Source organism: Bidens hawaiensis, unplaced genomic scaffold (assembly GCF_021521415.1).
Source record: "Bidens hawaiensis isolate Kalapana, Puna unplaced genomic scaffold, B.hawaiensis_p1.1 tig00002935_1, whole genome shotgun sequence".
NCBI lineage: Eukaryota > Viridiplantae > Streptophyta > Magnoliopsida > Asterales > Asteraceae > Bidens > Bidens hawaiensis.
This window is the reverse complement of record NW_027491158.1, coordinates 979,017-994,848: the sequence shown is the minus strand read 5'-3', so window position 1 is coordinate 994,848 and position 15,832 is coordinate 979,017. Positions and strand designations below refer to the sequence as shown.

General features: G+C 36.9%; 2 protein-coding genes across 2 annotated transcripts; one reads left to right on the top strand and one right to left on the bottom strand.

Moving 5' to 3' along the window:
• The first annotated feature begins 2,071 nt into the window (after positions 1-2,071).
• On the top strand, positions 2,072-10,047 carry LOC143621765 (DNA glycosylase/AP lyase ROS1-like). The gene is made up of 20 exons (XM_077093091.1): positions 2,072-2,236; positions 2,431-2,735; positions 2,804-3,889; positions 3,974-4,318; positions 4,391-4,481; positions 4,552-6,085; positions 6,626-6,705; positions 6,789-6,873; positions 6,947-7,038; positions 7,119-7,187; positions 7,285-7,321; positions 7,399-7,481; positions 7,575-8,090; positions 8,165-8,201; positions 8,289-8,346; positions 8,443-8,582; positions 9,260-9,325; positions 9,417-9,531; positions 9,610-9,648; positions 9,741-10,047. The coding sequence occupies exons 2-20, from the start codon at positions 2,435-2,437 to the stop codon at positions 9,866-9,868; spliced, it is 4,902 nt and encodes a 1,633-aa protein (XP_076949206.1). The 5' UTR covers positions 2,072-2,236; positions 2,431-2,434; the 3' UTR covers positions 9,869-10,047.
• Positions 10,048-10,438: 391 nt separating this feature from the next.
• LOC143621766 (non-specific phospholipase C3-like) lies at positions 10,439-14,872 on the bottom strand. Its single transcript, XM_077093092.1, has 5 exons — positions 14,319-14,872; positions 13,781-13,943; positions 11,538-11,947; positions 10,986-11,156; positions 10,439-10,908 (listed from the first exon to the last, which is right to left on the bottom strand). Exons 1-5 carry the CDS (start codon positions 14,755-14,757, stop codon positions 10,568-10,570), a joined length of 1,524 nt encoding a protein of 507 aa, XP_076949207.1. The 5' UTR covers positions 14,758-14,872; the 3' UTR covers positions 10,439-10,567.
• Positions 14,873-15,832: the final 960 nt, after the last annotated feature.

The following is a 15,832-nucleotide window of genomic DNA, read 5'->3' as shown; positions in this document are numbered from 1 at the left end:
GGTCAGATATACCATCATATGTGCCTATGTTGGACATCTGTTTGGCACTTCTCGGGGCGATTGCTTCCGCAATGTCCCTTGCAAATTTGGACGTTCCCGCATTTGCAGCAGTTGGTCTAAAGGTTTTGGAGAAGTCACGTGGGTTTCCCCCCGCGTTCCTTGGTTTGAAGGTTTCTTCGAAATTCCTTCTCGGTTGGAAGTCCGTTTCCTTACGCTTCCCTTTCGCCCTATGGCGAGGGTTTGCGTCGGTGTCGGATTCCTCCCGATCATCGTCCGAGTACTCGCACTCACTGCTCATGTTGAGCTGTTATCGAGTGCTTCCAAATTCGTCAGCCTGTTGGATGGAACGTAAGCGTTCGTCCAACTCAGCTTGGAATTCCTTCTGACGTGCTTCCGCCCACGCTTTAACTTGTTCAAGTGTTTGGCGGGGGAGCCTCATCTGTTGTCTTTCTACCTGGGTATCAATGAATCCCAGGGGATGATTGTTTACTGCACTTGCCCCGGCTCGGGTGACCGGGGTAGTGTTCGTAAAATTTACTGCACTTGCCCCGGCTTGGGTAACCGGGGTAGTGTTCGTAAAATTTGTATACTCGCCGGTGTTCCCCCCAGTAGCTGGGGTTGTGGTTACCGGGGTTTCTTGGTCACTCGGTGGCCTTGGGACCGGAGCAACTTTAACCATCTTTCCAGAAGTTTTGAAAAAACTGAAAGAATTAGTTCTAGCTTTTATGCACGGATGGCGCCAATGAAGAAATAATAGGTGACCCCGGGCAGATTACGGATAATCTGGGGGTTAAATAGATGTTTCCCACGAGGGTTAGTTCCGGCAAAGATGGTTGTTCTTCTGATGACCTGCAAAACAGACACCGTGAGCTCGTCACTGAGAAGGGGGGTACCTCCTTGTGACCACCCTCCGGCGTGAGAATCAGACTAGATTGCTCTTGAATATAAGTGTATATTAAGAGAAATGACTAGAGCAGATATCAGATAATATATGAAGATATAAGATGTGATAAGATGATGATACCGTTCCAAGGTATTGGAGTATTTATAGCCGAAGGTAGGTTTCCAAGAAGGTACAGCCGGCTGTATAGTATTCCTTTTCTACCAACTGTGGGCTACGCACGTGCCCTGCTAGTAGTTGGTGGGTAGGCAGCGGCTGATAGTGACATGGCCGGCTGTGTACTATTCCTTTTCCACCAACTGCAGGCTATGAACGTGCCACGACAGGGGTTGGTGAGTAGGCAACGGCTGATGGTGACATTAAGTATTAGAGCGTGCTGCTCGTCGTACTGTTGTCAGTGAGCTGTAGCTGCTTTGGTCAGATCTTTTGTCCATACCTTGGCAGGTACAGTACAAAAGATCCTCCAGTAGCGTACGGACTGGCTCATTTGGGCGGGAGTTTTCCCGGCTTTGGGCGGGAGTATTCCCGGCTTGCTCATTCCTTCTTCAGGTGAAATTACTGAATTATTTGAGAGTTAGTGCCTTGTGCGTGTAGCCTAGTGATTAAATTAACTTAATCTGGCCCTTTTGTAATTAATTCGACTAGTGATTAAATAAGACTAGGAAACATGCGAATGGAGGTAATGATAGAAAAAATAGACGCTAAAATACTCAAATAGTTAACAAAGAAATAAAAAAGTTCAATTATAAATATGATTTATTAAAAGCAATAAACTTATAAAATTCAATTTATCATTTAAAATATAACTTGAACTAACAAATAAATAATAATATAAAAAAGTTATTTACGTTTTAAAAAGCAGGTAGGGTAGGCCCTACGAGAAATATATCAACACCTTTCTTCAATCAAAAAAAGTGTATGAATATAATAAAATGGGTGGGTCCTACGGGTTGGATAACATGACACCACTTTAATGAAAGTGATGCAGCAACAACAACAAACCAAATATAACTGTTTTCAAAACATCAAAAACAGTTAATAATAGGATTTTGTTTATTGTCATAAACAAACTCCCAAACATATAAGTACTTCACTGGAGTTTGCGCAGCTTGTTTCCCGCAAACCCATTTAACGAAACAAACAAAATCAACATATACTTCTGGAAAAAAGTAAGTAGCCATGAATAGACTTGTTCTACTTTATGCTCCTCCTCACCTTATCTCTATAATATTATTCTCTCTCATCAAACAACAAACTCTTCAATTCCCAATATTAATATTATTATTAACTTCATCATCACCGACTGGATTAGATCTCCGATCTCAGATCACTCAGGTTATTAATCTCTTATTTTACTTTTATTCCGGCTAATGAATATTAATATTAATATGTTTTTTTTTTTTTTTTGTATTGAAAGATCTGAAGGTTAGAATTTGTGGGTATTGGTTAAATTAGTTTAATTTGCATGAATTTGAATTAATTGGTGTAATTAGTTATATTAATTTGGGGTGAATTTGTTATTTGTGTAGAATAATGTTTGGAAATGGGATTGATGGTGAATTAGAAAGTGGAGAAGGTGGAAAAGGTAATCAATTTACTCGAAATGAGGCGGGTTATGCTCCGATGACACCGGATAAGCTGGGTCGGGTTGACCCGAGCTTGATGTATAAAACTTGGCTTGAAAGTCCGTTTGATGATGCTGTTTTTGGTAAATTCGGGTCGGCGAGTAAAAGTTATGAGGCGTGGAGTGGTATATCGTGTACGGATCTGCTTGCGATGGCGAATGCAGGCGGTGGTGGTGGTGGTGCGGTCACAGCCGCCCAAACGCAACCATGTAAGCATTGTATTTTAGTTTTGGGTAAATGTATATAAATAATTTGGAATTTGTGTGTGGCGGTGCAGGTGGGCGGATGGACTATTTATGTGATCTTAATTTGCCGCCACAAATGATGGCGGATCCGCTAGTAAAAACGGGTTTGTCGTTGCAGTTCACGCCACTGACACCGGACCCGGGAAAAAATATGAATCTTGCAGAAGGTAAAGATGTTGTGGAGACGAATAAAGACTCCGAGAAGGGGTTGAGTGAACAGACCAATTTGAACGGAACATCACAACCGAAGCAGAAAAGACGAAAGCACCGACCGAAAGTGGTTACAGAAGGTACGCCCAAACGAGCCCGAAAGCCCGCGACACCAAAGCCCACGACGCCGAAGCCCGATGGTTCCACAACCGGGAAGAGGAAATATGTTAGAAGAAAGGTGGTTGAAAAGTCACCAACAACGCCCGGTGTGGATGAAACAGGTGGCGGCGTACATCCGAGCCCGGACCAAGAAACCAAGAAGACGTGTAAAAGGAAGATTGACTTTGACGAATCTGAGAAACAGGCAGACGTAATGGTTGATAAAACAAGCACGGAGACTAGCGAAGTGGTGGAAAATTACCAAAAAATACATGAAGCCGGGTCCCCGAGCCCAATCACTCCTAGCAAACCCGAGCTGCCACCGAAGAGTGTGAAAAGGCAGTACACGAAAGCAAAATGTAAGATTAATTTTTTAGAAGAAACTCATGACAAAGTACCGAGTCATTTACCAAGTCCAAACGAGCCCGGATGCAGCACAAGTGTGTGCAATAAGTTAGATGAAGCACAGAGATCGGTTGATGAAATTAAACTTTGTAATGCGCATAATGCGGGAATGTTCCGTGACAATTTGGAGTCGTTTTTGTCATTGTACACCGATTACAACTGTAACATGCAATCATATGCAATCAACAATAATAAAGGAAAGGCGCCCGAAATGCCAAAACACGGCTATAATCAGGCACTAGGTCAGAATTCCAGAAAGAAAATAACCGAGCAGGACATGGTTACATTTGGTGGATATCAACAGCAGCATACGTACATAGAGTCCAATGTTGCTGGTTTCCGAGTCAGTAATATAAAGAACAAGAAACAAGCCATGGCTGCTTCTTTTTATTATAACCACTTAGGTATTGTATACTTCACATTGACTAGTGAATATATTGAATTCATTTTTCGAAAACTAACATAACGTCTTGTTTTATAAAATGCAGGTTATAATCGAAGCATATATGGTATCGATGCATTGATTAGACAATTTGAGCAGTTACATATCAACCGTGATGCGGGATACCATGAGAAGAATGCTCTTGTTGTATACCAACATGGCGGAAGCCTTGTTCCTTATAATATGTTCAATCCAATTAAGAAAACCAAGCATCGTCCTAAAGTTGACCTTGACGATGAGACAAATAGAGTCTGGATGCTTTTATTGGAAGATATTAATAGTAAAGGCGTTGACGGGAACGATGAGGATAAGGCAAAATGGTGGGAAGAAGAACGCAGAGTATTTCGTGGACGTGCGGATTCGTTTATAGCAAGAATGCATCTTGTACAAGGTAAAGATTATAACTTTTTTTAATGATTTTAGAGTTAAATATAGCATTTTTGTGAAAATGTAAGTTTTGCAGGGGATAGGCGGTTCTCTCCGTGGAAAGGATCGGTTTTAGATTCAGTGGTCGGGGTTTTCCTCACTCAAAATGTTTCAGACCACTTATCCAGGTAAGATACACTAAAATAAAAATAAATTCAATCGCGATAAAAAAAAACTAACCTTTAATCGCCATCGCAGTTCGGCTTTTATGTCACTTGCTGCACGGTTTCCCCTCAAGGAAAACACCGGAAGTGAACCAGTCGATGAAAGAGTTGTGAATAACGATGAGTTTTCTAAAAGCTGTCTTGTAAGTGTCGACTTTAATGAAAAATCAGAATGTGAAGTCGCCGAGTCATTTGAAAAAATTACAAATCACGCAGAAGCTGTTGAAATAGCCTCTTCACAGAATTCTGCAGACACATGCTGCATGGATAAACCTGAGGAACAAAAAGACGAGTGCGAAGCTAATGTCGGTGGGCCCGGTTCCTTAGAGATACTCTACACACAAGAATCTACACGGGTTCATGAAAAATGTGTAAGTGAAGAAAGTGGGATATCAGTAGAATCAGCAAGTCGAACTATGGGTCAAGTGGTCAACACAATAAGCTTGCAAGAATCAGCAACCAGCCACTGCTGCATGGTGGAACAAGATCTTGAAAATAAAAATCTCTCAACAGAGAGTTTTACAACCGGTAAGGATAAAAACATCGTTGAAGGCTCAGAAGAATCGGTGCAGAAAGTAGTTGACTTTTATAATCAAACTATCGGCCAAGTGGTCAACACAATAAGTTCACAGGGACCGGCAAACAGTCACTGCTGCATGGTGCAACAAGATCTTGAAAAAATAAATCTCTTGACTGAAACTTCTAAATCCGCTAAGGGAATAAACATAGTTGAAGCCTCGGAAGAATCGGTGCAGAAAGTAGTTGACTTTCATAATCAAACTATGGATAAAGTGGTCAACACAATAAGTTCACAAGAATCAGCAAACAGTCACTGCTGCATGGTGCAACAAGATCTCAAAACAATAAATTCATCAACAGAAACTTGTAAAACCACTGAGGATAAAAACATAGTTGAAGCCTTGGAAGAATCGGTGCAGAAAGTAGTTGACTTTCATAATAAAAGTCAAACTATGTGTCAAGTGGTCAACACAATAAGTTCACAAGAATCCGCAACCAGTCACTGCTGCATGGTGCAGCAAGATCATGAAAAAATAAATCTCTCAACAGAGAGTTTTATAGTCGGTAAGGATAAAACCGTTAAAGCCTTGGAAGATTCGATGCAGAAAGTAGTTGACTTTCAAAGTCCAACTATGTGTCAAGTGGTCAACACAATAAGTTCACAAGAATCAGCCAACAGTCACTGCTGCAAGGTGCAACAAGATCTTGACAATAAAAATCTCTCAACTGAGAGTTTTACGGTTGATAAGGATAAAAACATAGTTGAAGTCTCAGAAGAGTCGGTACAGAAAGTAGTTGACTTTAATAATAATAAAACTAACGGTGCGGATGAGGGTTCTTCTAAAGTTAAAAAGGAGAAAACTGGAAAGTCAAAGAGTAATTTTGACTGGAGTAAGCTATTTGAAGATGTAGTCAAACGAGAGCGGGAGAGATCACCGAACGCAACGGATTCAATGGACTATGAGGCAATAAGGGCAGCGAGTATAAATGATGTTGCTGAGGCAATTAAGGAAAGGGGAATGCATTTTAGGCTTGCTGAGAGAATTAAGGTACCGATTTCTTCGTTCCATAATGAACATTTATATATTATTATAAATAAATGACAGGTGGCAATTTTAGCTGATGATCTGGCCGTATGGGCTTTTGCCTATACCAGGTCAAATGGGTACTTGGCTAAAATGGAAAAGTCAAACGGGTCAAAATTGGATGTTAAAAATGCAACTTATGTAATTGTAGTTAGAGTTAATTAGATAAATGGTCCATGTGCTTTGACAAAACTTTTGTTGAAAATTATGTTAAATTTATGAAAATGACAATTTTACCCTTTTAACAAATTACACAAATAGTCCTTATGTTTTACGTCTGTAACATATCTGGGGTCTAGTATAAATGTAATTAGCTACAAGGGTAAATTGTCATTTTTAAAAATATAACAATTTTTTTTAATAAAAGTTAGTGTTAGATCCCAAACATGTTACAAACTGAAGACCACATGTACCAAACCTGTTACTCTTATATGTAACACATTTCAACTATTTAAACTTTTTCATAAAGCAAATGCAGATGCTGATGTTGCTTACGTGACACAGGACATGCTTGACCGGCTAGTAAGAGACCATGGAAGCACTGATCTTGAATGGTTAAGAGATATTCCACCCGACAAAGCCAAGTAAGTACAATGTTGAAATTAATTAAACATTCTAGTTAAAGTCATAATTAGCATTTATTTAAAAAAAAATTCTTTGATTTTAGGGAGTATCTGCTAAGCTTCGCAGGTTTGGGATTAAAAAGTGTCGAATGTATCCGACTTTTAACGCTTCATCATCTTGCTTTCCCGGTAAGCATTATACTTGAGAGATACTCAAATCACTTTAAGATGTTGTTTCTGATATTTAGTTTTAAAAACTTAGGTCGACACAAATGTGGGCCGTATAGCTGTAAGGCTTGGATGGGTACCCTTGCAAGCACTTCCCGAGTCTCTTCAGTTGCATCTTTTAGAGCTGTAAGCACTAAAACTTATGGAAAGTTTCTGACTTAATGATATAATATATAAACTGACTTAACATTATGGTGTGTACACAGGTATCCGGTTCAGGAGACGATTCAAAAGTATTTATGGCCAAGATTGTGCAAGCTTGACCAGAAAACTCTGTAAGTCAACAGTTTTCACGCATTTATCATGTTCAGGTTTGTTTCATAATAATGAAACATTGATTACACTTTTTAATTATTTATTCGTTTCTGACAGGTATGAGTTGCATTACCAGATGATAACATTTGGAAAGGTAAGAATATATAGATACGGAATATATAAGGCATCTCGTTAACTACTTATGCTAACACGACTTTGTAACTTTTGCAGGTTTTCTGTACAAAGACCAAGCCAAATTGCAATGCTTGTCCCATGAGAGGAGAATGCAGACATTTTGCTAGTGCTTTTGCAAGGTTTTAGCAACACATTCTTTAATAGTTTTCGATTATCTATCTGACAACATTGTTTCAAATAACTCATTAGTTATTTATTATTGAAAACTGCAGTGCCAGGCTGGCGCTACCCGCACCAGAGGGGAGTATAGCAGGTGCAACCGACAACAAAAACGGTCAAAATCCAATTGGGATGATAGATTTACCTTCAACCAGTGGACAAGCGGAGCAACCGAAACAACCGTCAGAAGTCCAAAACTGCAACACGGTTATTGAAGAACTGAAAACACCAGGGCCATTGGTTGAAGTACAAGCAACGGCAGGGCCTGTCGTTGAAGTGCCTGCAACGCAAGCACCAATAGTTGAGATGCCGGCATCACCCGAGCCAGAACAAACACAACAAGAGGTGTTCGATATAGAGGACTTCAATGGAGATGATGAAGAAGAAATCCCGATGATTAAACTCAACATTGAAGAGTTCACTCAAAACTTGCAAACTTACATGGAAAGACACATGGAGCTTGGAGAATGTGACTTGTCAAAGGCACTGGTCGCCTTAACACCGGAAGCTGCCTCAATTCCTACACCAAAGCTTAAAAATGTCAGCCAGCTAAGAACCGAGCACCAAGTGTAAGCCACTGTTAATTTGACATGACATGTCCATTTGTTCACGCTTTTGATGCGTTTTCATATTAATTTTGCAGATATGAGCTTCCAGACTCGCATCCGCTTTTGGAAGGGGTAAGATAAGAACACCTTAAGAGGAATATATAATTCACATCTATATTAAATTTTTTAGTTTTTAAACAAATGGGCCACAAATTTCAGCTGGACAAACGGGAAACTGATGATCCTTGCCCATACCTTTTAGCGGTTTGGACACCTGGTAAGCAGGAAGTCGAGATTTGAATATGACATGATTATACAATGTATAATTGGCTTTGTGATTGCTGATTAAGTTAATCGTGTTCCTTTTTACTAGGTGAAACCGCGGATTCTATTCAGCCACCAGAGGGACAATGTTGCTCTCAAGAATCTGGAATAATGTGCAACCAAGAAACATGCTTCTTTTGCATCAGCACTCGTGAGGCTAATGCCCAAACCATTCGTGGGACCCTCCTGGTGAGTTTATCGACTATAACACCCTAAAAATTCTTTTAACATGCATTTAGCAAAACCTTACTAACAAGACAACCTGGTTGTCTTTCAAAACAAATATATTTTAAGGAACTTGCTTACATCCAAAGTTACAAAATCATTGATTTTAAATACGTCGATAACATAGTTTAACAAAATACAAGTTGTTTACAATAATAATGGGGGAAGGTTAACGTACAAATGAAATTAACGTGCTAAACGTGAGAATCAAGTAGAGTAATTATATATACAAGTAGAGTAATTATGTAAATACATCAAAGAGTAATTATATAACTCTATGATAATTACTCTACTTGTATATAAAATTACTCTACTTGATTCTAACGTTTAGCACGTTAATTTCATTTGTATTTTATCCAAACCCATAATAATGAGGTTTAGACTTAGAACTTTGTTCCATCATACAAACTTATATACATATCTTTATTATCTTCCAATACAATAATCTAAAAATGTTATATCTGATTTTCAAGTTGTTACCATATCTTATTACATAACTACGTGATCTCAATCTTGCATGCATATCATGAACAGATCCCATGTCGAACAGCGAATAAAAATGTTATATCTGATTTTCAAGTTGTTACCATATCTTATTACATAACTATGTGATCTCAATCTTGCATGCATATCATGAACAGATCCCATGTCGAACAGCGAATAGAGGGAGTTTTCCTCTCAACGGTACATATTTTCAAGTGAATGAGGTAACATTTTCTTTTTATCTTTTTTACTTTTTAAAGTTGTCAAGAATATTATCATCCTGTATTAAACAAAAACGCTTCCATCGTGTTGCAGGTGTTTGCAGACCACGAGTCAAGCATTAACCCGATTGATGTACCGAGAGCTTGGTTATGGAATTTACCAAAAAGAACAGTGTATTTCGGAACATCCGTACCATCAATATTTAAGGGTAAAAAAGTCAAACTTTTGACTTACACCAACTTTAATGTATACCAAACTTACCACATTATTTATGTTTATATGTCAGGCCTGACAACAGAGGAAACTCAAATATGCTTCTGGAGAGGTATGTATATATATGTATAGACAGACATAAATACTTATTTTAGATATTAACATATAAAATTTATTAAATCATAATTTTAACACTTTTCTCAGGGTTTGTTTGTGTGAGAGGATATGACCGGAAGGAACGAGCACCCCGCCCGCTTAAAGCCAGGCTACACTTTCCCGCTAGCAGGTTAAAACAGCAACCGAAGCCAAAGACCGATCAAATGAGAAGTTAAAGCAATAGCAGACGTACAGATTTGGCTATCCGTGTTTTGATAGTATTAGTGACAGCAGTTAACTTTGATGACCTAAAGATACAAGTAAGGTGTTTTGTTGTGTTAGTTCTCTTCTAGAGTATGCAGTGTCATATATGATATAATAATATATTATGTTATGTTAGTTGTATTTTCAGTTGTATTTTCTATTACTAGCTTAGTTTATCAGCAGCAGTATGGTTAGTTGTTATAAGTAGGTGTTATGCTTCTTTTGCGTCAACACAATATGCTTCATTTGTATCAACATAAAATATATTCATGAACATCTTTATTTTATAAAATTAATATATCTGACTACACAAGACAATTTATTTATATCATTTTTTAAATATTTATCCATATATTTCTAGCATCATTTAACCAAAATTTAGATAAAAATAAGCACCTCTCAAGATCGCGCCTAATGTTGGTGCACATATTTTAGACACTGCGTCTCAATGTGCCATAAATGTGCGGTCTGTGTTTTTGAAACTTCTCGGTTTCGGTTCAGATCTCAACTTGTGATCAGCCCTGGAAGTACCATACAAGTAACAACACACAAATTCATATGATTTTATTTACTGAAAACAAATTAAATAAATATTCATGGATACATTATTACAATATTACACTAAAAAACAATAAAAACAACATGATACATGACTAGTATAAAAAATACCATTAATTTTCACATAGTAAACAAGACAATATTTTTTTAGAAAAAGTTTTTGACATTTTCTTTGGAGGTATAGTTGGTTCCTCTAAACAAACAATGTGGGACTCATCTTTACCATCCTTCTTGGCTTGTTCACAATCATCACAAAACTTCTTGAACGCGTCTTGCACATATTGTGTACCCTCGGCTACAGTCATATTCTCAACTAGCTTGTGAGGGAATTCGTCTCGTTTATGGTCACCTTTCAAGACCGCACCTAGTTGAACCAACTCTTGTTGAAACTCACTGAGTTTGTCATTTTCATCCGGGTCCGTCTCTCTCATTTTCTTGGGGTCTGGTAAGGTAACTGTAACACAAGTATAAACAATGGGTAGGGGTGTAAACTAGCTGAGCTCGAGCTTGTTTAAAGATGGATGCATGTACCTGGACAATTGGTTCTTGGTGTGGACCTGCTTGCAACACCTTCGAATGTGCCCGCCCACTCGTCTCTTTTTGTTAAATGCGATTTTAGTCCAAATATCTTCTTAACCGTTGCGGGAATGGATGAATGTTCACACTCTGATGTAGGGTATGGACCTGATGGCTTATGCAATACTGTAAATTTATATTAATTAGTAGATGTAAAAGACATCAACCATATATAACCCGTACACCCGTAAAATCATGTAATCCAACCATGATCCGTTTAACCCATTCATCTAAACAAGTCAAATGAGTTAACATGTTATAATCAAGTTGTTAACGTGTTGTCAGATCAACATATCTAGTTAAATGGGTTGTAGGGTAGATTCGCATAATCAAACGAGTTAAACAAGTCAACTCAAACATAACCTGCCTATTTAATTCAGGTCAACCAGAACATGACACGTTTGTTAAACAAGTCGGACATAACAACCAAGAATCATATTATTTTCGTGCCGTGTCACAAATTTGATTTAGACTAAAGTGCTTAAATATTCTTATAACTTTACTTACCGGTCCCACGGTCAATCCACGGGGAAACAAGGATGGCTGGAACCCTAACACCGAGCCGATCAAACTGGAAATCATAAGGTGGAGGACCAACAAGCCCATCGGGATTTGGAACACCGACATGAGGTGTCGGGACATGGTCATAAAAACCACCATGCTCATCATACACGACTACAAATAATATTTCATTCCATTGTGGGCTTGATCTTAATGCTTCGTAAACTTCTTTCACAAACTTTTGACCATCAGACACATCATGTGATGGGTGATCATCGTTTCCTGGCACAGCTTTGATCCCAAAATACCTTTGTTCGACAACGACGTAGTTTGGAAGTTTCCCTTCCTTGCAATGTCGCTTGAAGTGTAGATCAAACTGATGGAAGTTGTCTATGTACTTTAGCTTTCGTAGGTTTCTGTATGTAATAAAATATTTTAAGTTGAAATTGTTGAGATTATAAGAACATGACTAAATGTTAACTTGAAAAGGTTTAAATCATACATCCACAAAGAGTTTTGTAAAATTTTTGCATGGGTGTTTGCGGTCTGATTCATCCTGTTTTGACGAAAATTTTAAGTCAAAGAGTTAGATTTTAGTAAATGACAAACTAAAACCAGTTGAGTTGATTGGGTCAGTCAAACCGGCCATTTCATTGGTTGGCAGGTTAGTTTGACGATTTCCATTATACTACGCACATAGTTACATATTTCTAAAACTGATATGGATGGATCACGAATATAATTCGACCATAAAACCATCATCTATCTCAAATTTGCCAAACCAATCGACTTGATTTGATTTGAGAGGTTCAAGATATTTATGAATATTTGATATTATCCCTAGGATTACTAATAAAATATTGTCTTCAACAAATTAAATAATTTATAACTTAGGAGGAAGAAGTATTACTATAATGCAGTTGTTGGGATACCAACAATGTCAATTGTCGTTTAATGGACCATGTGTTACCTAAACTTTTGAATTATCAAATATTTCTGTAATTAGCCGAGCAGATAATAGTTTAATGGTTTTTATTTTTTATATCCTTTGTACATAAATTTATTCAATTGCAATCTTGAATCATTTTTAATAATATTTGGCAATTTAGATCACATAATAATTAGATTTTATAATATTTATAAATTAATTTCGTTTTTATACCATATTATATATATATTTTTTACTTTCTGTTAATAGAATTACTTTTTTTTTAATTTGAATATTAAGGGCTGTTTGGTAGCTTCTTAACAGTTATTAAGAGACTACATCTTAATGGCTCATAGTCTCTTAATGACTAAGAGATAGCCTCTTAACCATTAAGAGGTTACGGGTCATTAAGAGGTAGCCTCTTAATCGTTAAGAGGCTACCAAACAGCCCCTTAGTAGAGATCGGCTTTATTTAATTAATACCAAAAAGAAAAGGAAGGTAGGGCCAAAATTTGAGACAGGCTGCCAAAATGCTCGTAATTTGTTTCCCGGCATAATTAAAAGAAAAAAAAAAGCTACTTGCGTTTAAAATATCCAAATCCCTAAATTAAAAGCAGCCATCATCACTTGCTAATATGATAGCATTTTTTTCTTCTTCTTTGAACTTCTTGGAAAGACTTGAACTTAACATATTTTAACCTCTTGATGCTAAAATAAAGGTTTTGTTTTTGTCAATATATTACTTTGCTGTATTTTATTTGTTCAATTTTGATATTACATATTAGTTATTAAAGACGTTTTAAAATAATACACACTTTTGTTTAAAATAGATAATGCCTTAAATTACAATCTTTACTTAAAAAATAAAATAAACATATAGGATGTTCACACCACTTAAGTGTTTTTGGTGCTAGTACGTGAATTATTAATATAATTCAAACAAAATAAACGCTTGACTTATAAGATATCTTAAAGTATGCAAATAGTTTTTCAAGCAACAAAAATATGACTAAAATATCAAAAGTCTTATATTTATTATTATAAATAAGATTTAGATGATAATTATAATGGTCAAGTTGTTTAAAGTTGAACATGTGGAGACAGTGGAGAGCAGTTGGTTGTATAATGGAGGCGCAAGTGTAACCTTGAGAGTTCATGATCACGTAAATAAAATGATTTTTAATACATATGATCGAATATGATGAGTTGCATACCGAATGTTTTTTAGGGTTAAGTGGTGTCTTTTCTATAAATAGTAACATTTCCTAGTTGAACTATTAACCAATTATATATACATGTACAAAATAAAAAATTAAATTACCTGTAGAAAAGAGTTGAAGGAGGTAACTGATAGTAAATTCCAAAAGAAAAACCACCATCTTCCACATATTCAAATATGGTCTTCTGAGGGTATCCTTCTATCATCATCTTGTTATCATTTGTCGTTGCACCATATGAAGTTGCGGAATGAACATACAGTCTGTCACGTCATGTCATACAGTAAAAGTATATTAAATCACTTAAAACTATACTTAATAAATAAAGTAAACCTCATTTTCAAAATAATGTGATAGCATCACATCATTAAATAATTACGTTTAATCATAAACATAATTACCGTTTCAACGAATGCATTCTTAGATCATTTTTCAATTCAACTAATAAATGAATAATAAGAATTTGGTCATGTAATTTCGTTTTAGGATGAAACTTTTTTGGGATGATTAACATGGTTTTGTTAAATTCAAGAGAGTTGTATTGCTCATAGATATACAAAATAATAATAATAATAATAATAATAATAATAATACTTTACTAAAATGGCCATTAGTCACATAATATGTGCAAACCTGTTGGGTTGGGTTGGGTCAAAGTGGGAATGGAAGAAAACCACCTATCACAAACAGCAAACTCCGAGATCAACTCTTTGTAAACCGGTAAAGAATCCGGTTCAAACCCACTCATGACCACTTCGGACAAACCTTCTTGGACCTTTTCGGCTTGTTGCGCGAACCCATCCATTGTAGGGGTTAGACCACGAGCTGACTCAGACCATTCCACACCAAATATTTGTTCATAAGCGGCTTCAAAAGAGTGACCAGGGTCGGGTTGGATGAACCCGGCCTTGTTGGTGTGGAACAGTCGTTTCGACTCGTGGTTGCTGGTGGACAAAAGGTTGGATTCTTTTCCCGTGACACCGTCAATTTCGGGGTTGATGGATTTCATGTATCCTAACATGTGATCAAATGATCGGTTTTCTTGAACAAGAATTACAATTGTTTTTATTGGGGATGCCATTGAAAAGGTTAAAGATCTAGCTAGTGGTATGAATGGTTTGATGGAGTGTTGGGATATTTGTTATGGGTTAGAATGTTAGATGAGGCTCATCTTTTTTTAAAGTTGAATGATGGCTGTCAAAAGTTCAAACAAATATTTTAAGACAAGAATCAATAATTCTCTCTCTCTCTCTCTCTCTCTCTCTCTCTCTCTATATATAAATGTTTAAAACATGAGTCAAAAATGGTTTCTCTCTTTCTATATGTATGTATACACAACTCAGATTAATAACTCAAAATCATTAAAAAAATTAAGATCTAAAAAAACACACATGTTTGGGAAGACGGGTTCAATATAATTAGTTTTCTGGGTTGCATAGACAAATCATAGTAGTTGACGGACCATGCATATTTTTTAAATGGATACTAAAAATTTTTAATAGTCGGTTATTTATCGCTAAATTTTTAATTTTCTCTTTCCATTTTGAGTCCATAATAAGAAGATAAAACTAAATTGTAGGTCCCGTGACCGGATCAAACAACACAACAAACTAAGTACTAGCCGTCTTGGATCAACCTCTCAACTGTTGGCGGAAACAACTAGATAGTACCGAGATCTCAGATCTTGTGGGGAGTGTTAGGGTGGCCGAAAGTTTAGAAGGAGAGGAAGGGACAGAGAGTTTTAGTGTTAGGAAAATAATAATGCAAAGGGTTACTTTGGTGTATGCCATACACACAAAATATATAGTGTGTGTATTGTCATACACCTCTTTCATAGATAATGAGCCAATGGGCTCCAATTACACAAGGCCTTGGGCCAAATACATACAAAAGTAAACAAAACATAAACGTAAACTACCACGATACAAATACGAAAGACTACTAAACAAAACCGGGCCTTACAGTGCTGGACCAGATTCTTTAGGATACCAAAGACCTAAGCAAGGTTTTCCCTTAAGATACTGAAAGATGCGCTTAACGGAAATTAAGTGGGACTCTTTCGGATTACTCTTATATCAGGAACACTGACAGACAGAGAACATGATGTCCGGTAGGGGTGCGCATAAGTAGGTCCGACCCGAAAAAACCCGAACAAC

Excerpts from the sequence above, each read along its gene's own strand:
- LOC143621765 (XM_077093091.1), top strand. The coding sequence starts at position 2,435 with ATGTTTGGAAATGGGATTGATGGTGAATTAGAAAGTGGAGAAGGTGGA. Across the intron at positions 2,736-2,803 it reads AGCCGCCCAAACGCAACCAT|GTGGGCGGATGGACTATTTA; the intron begins GTAAGCATTGTA and ends GTGGCGGTGCAG. Across the intron at positions 4,319-4,390 it reads AAGAATGCATCTTGTACAAG|GGGATAGGCGGTTCTCTCCG; the intron begins GTAAAGATTATA and ends TAAGTTTTGCAG.
- LOC143621766 (XM_077093092.1), bottom strand. The coding sequence starts at position 14,757 with ATGGCATCCCCAATAAAAACAATTGTAATTCTTGTTCAAGAAAACCGA. Across the intron at positions 11,157-11,537 it reads GTGGATTGACCGTGGGACCG|TATTGCATAAGCCATCAGGT; the intron begins GTAAGTAAAGTT and ends ATAAATTTACAG. Across the intron at positions 10,909-10,985 it reads ACCAAGAACCAATTGTCCAG|TTACCTTACCAGACCCCAAG; the intron begins GTACATGCATCC and ends CTTGTGTTACAG.